This window comes from Sitophilus oryzae, unplaced genomic scaffold, assembly GCF_002938485.1.
Source record: "Sitophilus oryzae breed Bouriz unplaced genomic scaffold, Soryzae_2.0 scaffold_1449_pilon_pilon, whole genome shotgun sequence".
Lineage (NCBI taxonomy): Eukaryota > Metazoa > Arthropoda > Insecta > Coleoptera > Curculionidae > Sitophilus > Sitophilus oryzae.
Genome location: NW_022146114.1, coordinates 752,237 through 766,618, shown reverse-complemented (window position 1 = coordinate 766,618; position 14,382 = coordinate 752,237). Strand labels below are relative to the sequence as shown.

Genomic DNA, 14,382 nt, shown 5'->3' with positions numbered 1-14,382 from the left:
GAGTCATATTGATATGAAAATCAAATTTCTCATGTCAAAAAACTCTCAGATACCAATTTTCATCCAAATATTGACGTTACTTCAGAAATTATTTGGAAAAAATCGAAATAAAAATGAAATTTCTACACCCTGTATCTCCGAAACTAAGCATTTTAGGACATACATTTTGACGAACTTTTATACTTATTTTTATCTACAGAATATGCTGCCGAAGTTTCCGGAATACAGTTCCGATAACCCTGTATATGTGGCAGGCGTTTAGAATAATCCAGATTTCTGGAAAACGACTAGGCATATTATACCGCCATTTTAAACAAAAGAAAGAATTTTTAGAAAAATCCTATCTATTTTCAGTCGGCTTTGCAAAAAGCTTAATCAGAATTAGGCATATTAAACAATGACGATATTTTCTGTACAGGGTGTCCCACTAAGAATAGCTCTCGGCTGTATCTCGGAACGTATTAGTCATAGAACTTGCGGAAAAAAATATTTATAATTAAAAAGAGCATGAGAAATTGCTGGAAATTATTTTCAAGTTTGTAGAGCGGCCGCTAGAGGGCGCAACTGCTATTAAAAATTAGAAAAATGAGTTTTTACATAATTTTGCCTAGATAACGGATAGTATAAATAATAGATTCATAATCTTCAGTAATTTTTGCATATTTTTTGTTAGAACCATTTTCCCGTATCTGCTAAAATAAAGTAGTGGAGGAAGGTTAGATCTGTTTTTATTTAAATGTTATTAACTCCGGACTGGTTGATTGGAATTTAACAAGTGAGGGCTCGTTTAAAAGAGCGTTTCTTACTTTATATTATACCATATAAGCAATAAAAATAAGCTTTTGACCGTAGACGCTAGGGGGCGCCGTCTTACAATTTAACAAACATTACGCGTTTTTTCGAAAAAGTTAAATGCGATAGTATATGTAATTTTAGCTGATACTAAAGAGTAATAAAAGTTTAAAAAGTCAGTGAAAAGTCATCTTGATATCTTTTTTCAAACCAAAGTTATTAGCAAAATTATAATAAATACGAAAAAATAAGCCTTAATTACCTTATTTTTCTAATACGGTATTCCTAGTCCTCTTTATTATGACCACTCTAATAAAATATAAGATAGAAAAGATTATTTCATTCAAAAAATCAATGATAGTGACTAAAAAACAACGCCTCAGTGAATTAATGGTAGGCTTTGGAAAAAAGTTGCTTTTAACGAGCTGGTTTAAACTCAAAATATTATTATATCAACAATTTAATAGTCTCAACAGCGTTTTTTTTATCTTTTGATTGCTTTTCTAAAAATGCCCCTTTTTAAAAGAAAGAAAAATACTGCTTAGACTATCAAAATGTTGATTTAATAAATCTTTGACGTTTATACTATTACGTCAAATGCATCTTTTTTCCAAAGCCTATCATGACTTCACTGAGGCGTCGTTTCTTATTCACTGTCATTGATATCTTAATTATTAGATATTAATACACCTGGTATTATCGTATTCTGGTATATTGTCGATTTTAGAATAAAGCAATCGTTTCTATCTTATTTTTTATTAGAATGGTCATAATCAAGAGGGCCTATTGTTTCGTATTTATTATAATTTTGCTAATATCTTCGGTTTGAAAGAGGATATTAAGATACGGTTTTAGCTGACTTTTTAAGCTTTTATTACTCTTCACTATCAGCTAAAATAATATATACTATCGCATTTAACTTTTTAGAAAAAAACGCGCAATGTTTGTTAAATTTAAGCTTATTATTATGGTTTATACGCTATAATATAGAGTAAGAAACGCTCTTTTAAACGAGCCCCCGTTTGTTAGATTCCGTTCATCCAGTCCGAGTTATTAATGTTTAAATAGAAACAGATCTACCCTTCCCCCACCACTTTATTCTGGTAGGTAGGGGAAAATGGTTCAAACAAAAAACATGCAAAATTTACTGAAGATTATGAATCTATTATTTATAGTATCCGTTATCTAGACAAAATTGTGTAAAAACTCCTTTTTCTTATTTTTAATAGCAGTTGCGCCCTCTAGCGGCCGCTATACAAACTTGAAAATAATTTCCAGCAATTTCTCATACTCTCTTTAGTTATAAATATTTCTTTCCACAAGCTTTACGACTATACTTTCCGAGATACAGCCGAGAGCTCTTCTTAGTGGGACACCCGGTACACTTCTGCAAAAAGACTGCCTGTTTTTAGTCATTTTACAAAATGCCAAGTCAAGGCCTAAACTGATCAGCTATGAGCGCATATTGAATAGTTTGAGCTTTAATAAAAACACAACATATTTTACTATAGAAAAACAATAATTTATGTCAAAATTTTAATTTGTTTAGTCGAAAACAACTTGAACCATATTTCATAAATTATAATAATTACAAATAGAGTAATTTTTAATACAAAATATATTAAATACTTAATATTAATACTCATTTAATTATTATACTCTGTAATTCGAGTCTGTTCTTTGTGTAACTTTGCTGTCTTTTAGAATAAAATAAATTTAGTTCTTTATAATAAGCGACCTTGAACACACTTTCATTAACAGAATCATCACTATTTTGTGCCACTATTTCCTAATTTTGAAAGAGTAGTAAAAAAAAATGTAAATAAATGATATTTTATTTTGATGTTTTAACGATATTTTAGATTTCTAGGAATTATTAGTATTATCAATAATTACATTTATTTAAGTGAAAGTGATATTACAGAAGCCAAGGAGGTTGAGGTGTTTCATGTTATAGATTGTGATAATTCATCTTATCTCACTTATTAGTGTTATATCTAAAATATTTTACGTCAAATATTATCAAACTAAAATGAGTTATCAATAATTATTATTTATTTATTTGACTCGAAGCTTGTTTTTTTAAATGAGGATAATCGGTTCTTTTATTGAGATCTACCAGACCTATTTAGATATATTTGCACTTTTTAAGACTCACCCTGTATATCTCGATATTGAAATATATTAAAATTGTTTAATTGTGGAGTTAAGTGGAATCGCACTGTTGATGGAGCAATTCAAAACTGAACTTCTCTCTTTATTTCACTTTTTTTTTCATTATAATGTACGAGTATTAATATAAGAAGGAGAAGGGAAGAAGGAAGAAGGAAGAAGGGAAGATATAACACAAGAAGGAAATTTTACAAAAAACCTACCTATTTTCAGTCGCTTTGCAAAAAGCCTGATCAGAATTAGGCATATTAAATAATGACAATATTTTCTGCAAAAAGGCTGCCTGTTTTTAGTCGTTTTACAAAATGCCAAGTCAAGGACAGGCAGATTAAAACATGATCAGTTTAATCAACTATGAGCATATATTGAATAATTTGCGCTTTAATAAAAAATACCACATATTTTACTATAGAAAAACAATAATTTATGTCAATAATTTATGTCAAAATTTTATTTTGTTTAGATGAAAACAATTTGAACCATATTTCATAAATTATAATAATTATAAATAACATCATATAATTATTATACTCTACAATTCGAGTCTTTGTGAACCTTTGATGTCTTTTAGAAAACAAATAAATTTAGTTTTTTATAATCATCGTCCTTGAACATACCCTCATTAACAGAATCATCACTATGTTGTGCCATTATTTCCTAATTTTGAAAGAGAAGTTAAATAAATATCCTCCGATAAATTTAAATTAGAATGCCAATCCCGCGTAAAATGTTGTTTGCAATCTTACTAGTCTTCATTAGGCGTCACATTAACTGAAAATAAGCGGCCTTTTTGCAGAAATGTACAGCAAATATCATCATTGTTTAATTTGCCTAATTCTGATTAGGCATTTTGCAAACCGACTGAAAACATATAGGCTCTTTGTAAAATTTATTTCTTTTTCAGAAAACTTTTTGTCTAAAATAGATTATAATGGAATTAAGGACAATTTTAAAATAGCCAAAATTTGTTTTTTTCTAAATATCTAATAAACTATGAACTTTTTCAAAAATCTAAAAGACGCATATTTATGACCTCACAAAACTGCAATTCCTTCCCCATTTAACCGACTCTCTCTTTCCAGTAGTTTCCGAAATACCCATAGAGAACATAGTAGAAAACTCACCCTGTATATTGTTTTAGTGGGCCGATTTTTTTTTTTTTAATCAATGTGTTGCAAAATTATTTGACTTTTTAGCCTCGTTATGTTAAAAAAATTGGTCAAGTGCGAGTCGGACTCGCGCACGAAGGGTTCCTAAACCTAACCATTCATTATCTGTACAACATTAGACACTATATTATTATAAACTTTTTTTCCGATTTAGGTGAAATTTTGAATGCGCGTACCTTTATTTAATTCTGTTTTTAGTAGTTGTTCTTATAGCGGCAACAGTATCTGTAAAAATTTCAACTGTCTAGCTATAACGGTTTATAAGATAGACCTTTGTGACAGACGGACCGGACGGACGGACAGCGAAGTCTTGTAATACGGAACCCCAATTAAGTAATCTGTCTTAATTATCTGAAATCGTGTTAGTTAAAAAATATTCAGCATTGCGTAAAAGCATTGTTTAAAACTAAAATGCCAGTACCTAAAATCACAGTATAATATTAGTGTAAATATATTTTTTTCCATTTTAATGTAGGAGTATATAATATTTTGATATATTTAGTTGAATACTAAATGCATTTATTATTATTTTGTTGGAATTGACATTTTCTATCATTTTTAGTTATCTTTATATATAAAAAAGGATGCACTTAAACAGCCGTTAAAATAGATATTGTGACGTCGTTTATGTCGACGGAAAGTAATGCCTAGCCATAAGCATATCAGCAAGAGCACCTGTGGCTCCGTGGCTATCGGTTCGTGAGCGAATAGTCCGGTTTAGTTTCAAATCTCACGCTGACCAACACTTTTTTATATTTTTTTTGCTTATAGCGTGATCTTATTGCATTGGTTTCACTCATTTTGGTTGGATTGGTTTAGTTATTTGGCGGGTTGGTTAGCGTGGTTATTTGGAGGGTGTTAATTCATTAGTTAGTTGGTTATTTGGTGGGGTTGGTTGGTTTTTACTAATTTATATTTGTTTTTTAAAATTTTCTATCAGTGTCGAGGTTAGTTGCGTTGGTTAAGTTGGTTATTTGGTGGGGTGGATAGCTTTGGTTAGTCCTTATATAATTCCTATATTTCATAAAGCCATCAAGTGCGTCACATCAACGACGTCATACCTATTAACGGCATTTTAGTAAGCTACCGTTTAACGGCAGTTTAAGTACAGCCTATAAAAAACAGTATGAACTAAAAAAATAAATCAAATATCCATTTATTAAACATCTTCAACCATCATTTTATAATACTAATTCTAAAATTTAATGTGTTTTTTGAGTTGCCAGCGATAATACCGCACGGGTTGACTCCACGAGCAAAACTGCAATATTCAGATGATGAGTTTCTGATGATCCAGTAGTCTTGTCCATTTACTGCACCGTATCCTACAACCAAGACGCCATAGTCAAAAGCTTCATTCAGAACCTCGCAATTAGTGGTTTCAATTAGCGTAGAAGTTGGTTCTTTTAATTTCAATGTAAGCAAGCAGAACGTCAAAATTAGTGGTAGACATTTTAAATTAGTGGAAAAAGTTATCAAACTTTTGACTTTTCCACTAATTATACTTCAAAATTTGCGAGAAATGTTATTTTGACCTTTGATTATCTTCCGGCAAGAGAAATCGCGATTATAAATCACAAGTTGAGTGTTTTATAAGCTAAATATTAGGCTTTCTCTATGGTTACAACTGACTAACGCAAGCTGTTGCTAGGATATTCTATTAATTTTAATTGTGTTTTTTAAACATTGTGAATGATCGTAAACTAAAAAGTATAAAGTGTAATTGAAACCACTAATTAATTACACTAATTGCAAGGTTCTGAATGAAGCTTAAGTCGCAGAATTATTAGTATTATCAATAATTATATTTATTTAAGTAAAAGTGATACTAGAGAATCCAAGGATGATGTGGTGTTTCATGTTATAGACTGTGTTATATCTAAAATATTTTATGTTAAATACTATCAAACTGAAATTAGGTATCAATAATTATTATTTATTAATTTGACTATAAGCTTGTTTTGCTAAATGAGGATAATCGGTTTTTTTATCGAGATCTGCTAGCCCTAGTGTGCTATTCTGTACAATCATCGGAATCGGTTTGTTACCGACAGCTATCGGTACGTACGGCCAATGAGCGTCGTGTTAATTGTTGTTGTCATAGTGTTAGCTGTCATTAGTAGGTCATAGCAAATTTGTACCGACGACTGTCGGTATCTCTACCGTGGAGTTAACAAGGGTACGGTAGAGATACTGATTCTCGTCGGTACAAATTTGCGATATCTGCCCTATAACCGATCGATAACTATGACAATAACAATTAACACATTTTTACCATATAAAAAAACTGTCGTAACTTACCGATACCGACGATTGTCGATGCCGTGAACAGAATAGCGCTCCTCGACATATTTACACTTTTTTAAGACTCACCCTGTATAATATCTCGATATTGAAATATATTAGAATTGTTTAATTGAGAAGTTAAGTGGAATCATACTGCTGATGGAGCAATTTGTCAACATTGAACTTCTCCCTCTTGAATTGAACTTTTTTTTTTCATTATAATGTACGAATATTAATATTTTGTGATATATTTATTTGAATATTAAATACATTTATTATATTTATTGAATTGAATTTGCTGAAATTTTAGTTTTTATCTGTTCAAAACTTCTTTAGAAATCAGACTTTAACTGAAGTTATAGAAGATACTATGAACTAAAAAGAAAAATCCAGAGTAATAAAAAATATATATTTATTATAAACATCTTACAATTAATACTTCCTATAATAAATTATTATTAATTAGGAACTTAACTAATACATTTCTCATAAAATAATTTTCTAATACTAATTCTAAAATTTAATGTGTATTTTGAGTTATATCATTTATATGATGGGGTAGGTGTTGTCAGCAATAATACCGCACTGGTTGACTCCACGAGCAAATCTGAAATATCCAGATTCACCCCAGTTACTGCCCCATGAGTTTCTGATGATCCAGTAGTCTTGTCCATTTTCAGCACCGTATCCAACAACCAAGACACCATGGTCCAAGTAGTCTGGATCGCAGGTAGAGTCGCTGTAGATCCCTAGAAAATAAAATAAATCCTCAGTTCCTTCTTTAGAAGAAATTACAATCTCCTTTACTTAAGTTTCTGTGTCTATTGCTTTCACTTACTAATTCTAATCAACTTTGTGGTTAAAAATTATAAAAGTGTATTTAAATAATTGACAGATGATTGTGATGCATCTAAATATTAAAATAATGTAACCAGTGATTGCATATCATAAATTCAGGGAATTAATTATACTTTAATTTCTTAGCTAATTATATGTTACTTTTAATTTGAAACTAAAAATGAATGAAAAATATTTTCCTGATAATTGAACTATCAAAAGCTGTATTTGAGATAGTAACGGATTTTAGTAAATATCAATGGGCAAATATTAGGCAATTTTTGTAAATTCTCTGGAATTGAGGACGTGAACTCAACATTTTATGTTTCTGATATCTCTTCTCAGTTATAAGCCAGGAAATTATTAATTGATATTTTAACATTAAGACATACTAAAAAGTCAAATAATTTAGCTACAAATTGCTTAAAAATAATCAAAATCACAACACAATACATAAAACTTTAAAATACATGAAATATTTTAAGGTGGCCGTTCTTCGTGCCGATGAGTACTATCAAACTGAAATGAGGTATCAATAAGCACATTTCAGTTCTCCGGAACTTTTAAAAAAATGGTAAAATTAAAAAAAAAATGGTAAACTTTAATATGTGTTAATAAAAAATAACTAAACTTTCGTCAGATATCTGAAAGCAAAACAGAGTTACAAGACGTCCAAAGAAATGAGAGAGTTACTGACAAGTTATTTGGGAAATGTAATTTGACTTGAAGCTTGTTCTGTTAAATGTGGATAATCCATTCTGACTGATTTGGTATGATAAACGTGTTTAGTGTTTAGTTAGTTTATATAGTTAACTTACCACCACTGTAGAGTTGGATGTAATCAGCATCGATAGCAACGGCTACTGGTCCGGCAGTTCCTACAGCTTCTTTCAATTTGTTTTCATCATTGCTGAAGCTGACATAGGAGCTGACTTTGGTGCCGACTTTGGAAGCGTCGTATTTGCAAGTACCGTCAGTACCTATAAAACAAAAATATGTTCACAATTGTCGTTTCGGGGTCCATGTTAAATATCAAATACCATTTTATACAAAATATATTTAAAAATATATATATTACCTTCGTATGGGTAGTCTGATTCGTATTCAAGACCCTTTTCTTTGATGTAGGGGAAGTTCTTTTCCAAGTATCCACCGCTGCATCCTAAATTGATGTCAGTAGTACAGTCAACAAGTTGTTGTTCGGAGAATCTGCTTAGGGTTCCAGTTTTGATAGCGTAGGCGCCTTCAGTAGATCCAACCTAAAATTAGCAAATGTTATTTCATAAGATAAAATAGATCTAGATTGGAATTTACACGTTAAGAAGCTGAAATTCATATAAAAAATGTTTTTTCTTTCGTTCGATATAAAAAATAAAAAATATTTCGTCTTGTGAGCCAGCTGGACAGTATATGAAGAGACAAATGGGCTAGTTAGAGATTATATTTTATGAACAAACAAACTTTCGTAATTACGACTTTTCATTAAAATAACTAGATGTTTATAGGGCTTGTATACTGTCCAAATAAGCTATAAGAAGTTAATAAAATACTTACAATAGCAAAAGCCCAGCATGAACCACAAGAAGCCTGGTCTTTGATGGGGTTGACGGCGTTCTTCTCTCTCCAATCGATGGAGTCGGGAACGGAAGCTCCTACGGGAAGCTCGAATGTTTTGTCAGAGTCGTATTTAGGTTTGGTGGCAACTTGAAGAGCAAGCATGGCTTTGAATTCAGCGGATGTCATGTCGGCGAATTTGTTGACTCCTAATTAAAAGTTGAATTAATTGCAGAAGCCAATCTTAAAATCATTTCTATACCTTTGGTGTAAGTTTCAAGACCTTGTTCGAAACGAGCATTGTGGCTTTCGATAATGCGAAGATTGTCTCTGAAGATGGCGAAACGGGAGGTTTCTTCAGCTTGATTCTTGTAGGTCTTGCCGTGTTTCACCTGCAGCATGTAAGTAAATAATAACCATGATTGATATATAATTTACAAATTTATATATTAAGTAAAAATTAGTGTATATCGTGGAGACTCAAGAAGTCACATATATATTTCATATCAATTAAACTTTTAGTTACGTAATCGAGGGCACGATTTTTAAATTCATTGTTGCCGACCATGGACATATTGCGTGCTGACTAACTGGACTTTAAATTTCGCACTGGGGATTCAGATAGTATATAGCCGCATTTATTTATTTACCTTCTGACATTGTCATTCGTTCTGACACTTTAGTTTTGTATTACAAGTTTTTGGTTTAAATAAATAGTGTTGTGATACTTTAAGCTTCAAAATGTATACTAGCAGACCTTGCAATCGAAGATTGTTCTTTTTAGAACCTCTTTTAGTGCGAAGTGTACAAGATAGCTTAATATTCGTAAAAAACTCATGGCAAATTTATTAGAATATTTTGAACGGGAAAGCAATTTTGTATTACTATATTTTGAATGACACGCAATGTTTCGCGTCTTTATATTAGCAAACAACTGCCTGTTAAGGATATCCATGGCGCTCTCATTTCGAAGATATATTTTATAAAATAATTAGGAAGCTTGAAAAGGATTTTATAAAGCCATGTTTCTGTTATAAAATATTCTCAACAAAAGTCCCGAGCCATCTGTTTGGAAGAATTGTATTTAGAACCTATGTACCGTACATTGTATGAATTTAATTTTTAAAATCACAATTACCCCACCATATCATAGAACAGCAACATTTAATCGTAGCTTTAGTTATAACATAGCAAAATGGTTTAATTCTTTACCTCTGTCCAAGACTTTCTTACATTTAAACAAAAATACTCTAGAATCATAATATTATCAATAAATTTTAACTCTACCGATCCGCCATCTAATATTTATTACTTAGAATATTTTATATAATACAAGTGTGTCTCTCTGATCAACTTAACCAATATACCAAGGAAAAAAAATGCTTTTAATGCTTAAGTCTTCTCTATATTCAACAATTGTTTACGACACAGTTCAACAAAAAATATATTTTTGGCAGCTTACTGCTGTCTTTAAAAAAGGATTGTCCCCGAAAAATGTATATAAGAAAAGTACATAAAAGGCGTTTACTGAAGTATAAACATAGGTTTTCAACATTTTTCTGTCTCTTGACTTCGATGTATATTAATTTAAAAAAAATGACATTATAAGTGTATATTTTTTTCTCATATTTTTGCAGTTTTATGAAAATAAAGGTTAAAAAAACTAAAGCGAATCTTCCAAAATCATTGATAGCTTCATATCAGAAATGAATCCTTTATCAAGGGCAACAAAACCACTGATGACCAGTATACTCGTAAATTAAAATAGCAATTTTAAAATAGCATTATTTATTTAAATGAGCGAATTCAATTTAATAGTACGAGAACTAGCAACGTCGGGAAAAAAAGTATTTTAAGAAAGCTGACTCTTTAATATATCGTTAACTATGGTCTCTGGAACAGCATGCGGCCCGTCTGCGCATTGAAAGAAGATCCTATATCTTTATTAGTCCTTTAAATTCTAGTATTAAATATAAATCGAACATGTCTCCATAGCGCAGTGCGTAGAGGTTCCGCCTATCAAGCGAGGAGTCAGAGTTCGAGACCGGGTCAGGGCAGAAACTTTCTTATTTTATTTTCGTTTATATTCTGATAGTAAAGTATTAAATAATTCTAGTGATTAAAAAAAAACAATATTTAATGCTTTACTATCAGAATATAAACGAAAATAAAATAAAGAAGTTTTTGCCCTGACCCGGCCTCGAACTCCGAATCCTCAGTTCGTTGTCGGAAACTCTACGCGCTGCGCTATGAAAACTTGTTCGATTAATATTCAATACTAGAATTTAACTGACTCAATAAAAAAAATATATATGATCTTCTTCCGATGCGCAGTAGCGAACGCAACGGGTATCGGCAGCCAGATGGGCCGCATGCTGTTCCAGAGAACTTAGTAAAAGGTATATCAAAGAGCCAGCTTTCTTAAAATACTTTCTCGAAAACGTTGCTAGCTCTTAGACTATAACAAATGTGAATCTTACCTTGAAAGACTGGAACTGGGCGCCATCTTGCTCAAGCAGAGATGAAGCACTGACGGCAACTACCAAGAAACTGGCTAAAAGAAAACCTTTCATTTTTACTGTTTGGTGGATACTGGAACAATATTTTGTTTATTTTTTCGAATCTGTTTTTATAGTAAATCCAATTGATACTACTGAGAGATAAAAATAGCCCCTTGATATATCGACAACGTGAGGATGAAAATGCAATATTTTTAAATCATACGCATCACAATAATTAGTTTAAGAACATTACGCGACAAAAGGTTAAAAATGCGTGCAGCAAATCTAGCAGTTTCAATAGCTGAGCGGGTGATTGAATTTCGATGCATTATATCTCCGGTTTTAAGCATGGACCAACAACAAATTTTAGTGAGTTATTTTAGAATCTACCGAAAATATTTTTGTATTGTTAAAAATAATTTTAAAATTTCCATTTATTTTTAATTTTTGCGCGAGCACTACTAGGGAAACTTTTTTAAAATCCAAAATTAATTTTGTTCCTCTTATTTTTTTATAATTATTTCATAATTTATAGTACAAGAAAATAGGCCTTGAATTTTTTATATATAAGTTATCTTGAAAGATGTAAAAACTAATTGTAAAATATATTTTTTTTTAAATTCACCCCCGAGAAGGGGTTAGGTTTACTAAAATAATCGTTTTTGTCGTATTTTTTTTAATGTTTATGGTTACTGCACCCTATGTTTATATTCTTTTTGGATTGATTTTTTTTGCTACTAAAAGAATCGTTGTTTATTACATTTTGTTAATGTTTGTATTTTAAGTTATTTTTTCCATAGCAACTAAAAATTGCCTTATATCTACCAAAAATAGTAGATAAAATAGTACTTTAACCGCAAGGGTAGATTAAATGATACTTTAACAGCGAGGATAGGTTAAAAACTTTATTTCTTCTCGCGCGTTTTTTAATTGCTTCCATTTTTGAAAATTTTTGTATTCCTTTTCATAAGTTATTCGGGATTTAAATGGAGGTAGTTTGGATATGGCCTTTGTCGCCTCAGCCTGAGTATCTGTTGATAATTTACTTATTTCGTTTTGAGCCATTTTTGGCTCCATATCAATCCGCAATCGACACGAAAGAGAATTAAAAAATGTTGAATAAAAACTGACAACTAAAGAGACAGCTTTATTTATTTGTCAAATTACATAGAAACCAACGCCAACCCAGCACAATATTTTTTCTACTCGTAATAAATTTAATTTGAAATAATAATTTCTAAATATTTTTTAAAACTAACTCGCTATGAAAAAAAATATTGTTTTATAGACGACGATAAAATTGCATTATCGTCTCCCGAAATTAATTCATTCTCGTGAATTAATCTTTTCGTTCGACGATAAAATACCATTTTATCGTCTTGTATAAAAAAATAACTACTAAATCCTCTGAATTGAATGAAGTAATGAGGTTTTAGTTTCTTGGTTTCGTGTTTATGCTGTTTTTTTGAAATGAAATATGATTTCCAATTAATTAACAGGAAAAAATTTCAAGGTAACTCGTTTTTATTTTGTAAATCCCGGGATCAAAAAAATATAACCCCGAAATCCCGGGATTGAATGCACTAGTAAACAGGCAAAAATGAAAAAAAAAATGGAAATTTTAAAATTGTTTTAATAATACAAAAATGTTTCTGATTAATTCACTAATATTTGGTATGGGTCTTTATTACAGCCGCGATTTATTGTAACTACTGAGGCTAAAAGGAGGAGTTGAATCGAATGCAAAAATTTTGTGCCCAGATTTCATGATCTAAATAAAGTTCGAAAATCGCCGTTAGGGGCGCATGTATTCCTACCGATCGAGAAATACACAGCTTCTTATGGCAATAATAATTACTTTGTTATAAATTATAGAGTCCAGTTAGTATTTGGGCATATTTTTACCAGATTTAGCTTTTAGAAACGGTTTTTTTTTCTAATTGAGCAATGTGCGTGGCTAAAATTGTGAATACAAAACCTGAAATTTGAGTTTGAAAAGTAAGTTAGAAGTTAGGTTATATGAGATGCCGGTTTTAGATATTCTTTCTCTAAGTTGTTATTACAAAATTGTTTCATTATATGGCTCTTTTTAGTGCATAGACGACCGAAGAAAAATATAAGCTGCTAAAATAAATTTTCCCTAGAATTGTTGTACAAAAAAGATAGAAGTTCCAGCAACAAATGTATCACCAGTCCAACCTTTGATTTAATGTAAACAGTAATTGTTTCTTGATGAGAAATGCAAATTAAATAGTTTATGATGTGATTGTGTTAGTGATTTATTAATAGTTTTGCTGATGCAGTTTAAAGATTCATGGGTTTTCATAAAAACATTTGAAATTGACATGTTTACATGCAGTTCAGTGATACCATTTTAATACACATTAAAACTTTTCGAACTAGTAGTGGTTTTATGGTAGTTGACAGAAACTGAATCACGAAGATTAAAAGTAACTTCTTCTTGTAGTACCATCTTCTAATGAAGGTTGGCAACAATGGCGGCGAAACACTGTCTGTCCTGTGCAGCTCAAAACTGTAAAAGTAACTTAATAACTAATAACTTAATCGTCGAAAGTGAAGATGAACATTACCATTGCACCCTTTGATCGGTGTTATCTATCCCATAAATTTTTATAGCTGAAACCAGAAGTACATGAAGCTGAAACCAAAGACTACACAAGACGATACAGTGGGACAGAGAAACGATTTTAAAAAAAGACAGACGGGGTCGCACTTTAAAGGGACAATTTCCAAGCAATTACATTCTTGCCAAGTATAAAACAGTTAACTGAATTCAATAAAATATATCTTATTATAAAACGAATTATAATACTAAATATATAAATACCAATGCAATAAAATAATTACATCTAAGTTATATTCATTTAGATACTATTATAAATGTAATATTTTTTGTGTTACTAAAAATTTTACTGTAGTAAATTATAAAGTTTCACAAAATTCAGGTAATTTTTTTTATACGTGGCAACATTGTATTTCCATCTGACAAGTTTATTTTCGCCTGCTAATGTTTTGAAAGGTTAGATGTGGGTTATATTACGAATTATTTC

The 14,382-nt window shown here is 30.7% G+C and overlaps 1 protein-coding gene across 1 annotated transcript; it reads right to left on the bottom strand.

Annotated features, from left to right (window-relative positions):
• Positions 1-6,949: 6,949 nt before the first annotated feature.
• LOC115877392 (cathepsin L-like proteinase) lies at positions 6,950-11,436 on the bottom strand. The gene is made up of 6 exons (XM_030893543.1): positions 11,291-11,436; positions 9,073-9,202; positions 8,811-9,019; positions 8,335-8,515; positions 8,075-8,236; positions 6,950-7,168 (listed from the first exon to the last, which is right to left on the bottom strand). The coding sequence occupies exons 1-6, from the start codon at positions 11,381-11,383 to the stop codon at positions 6,966-6,968; spliced, it is 978 nt and encodes a 325-aa protein (XP_030749403.1). The 5' UTR covers positions 11,384-11,436; the 3' UTR covers positions 6,950-6,965.
• Positions 11,437-14,382: the final 2,946 nt, after the last annotated feature.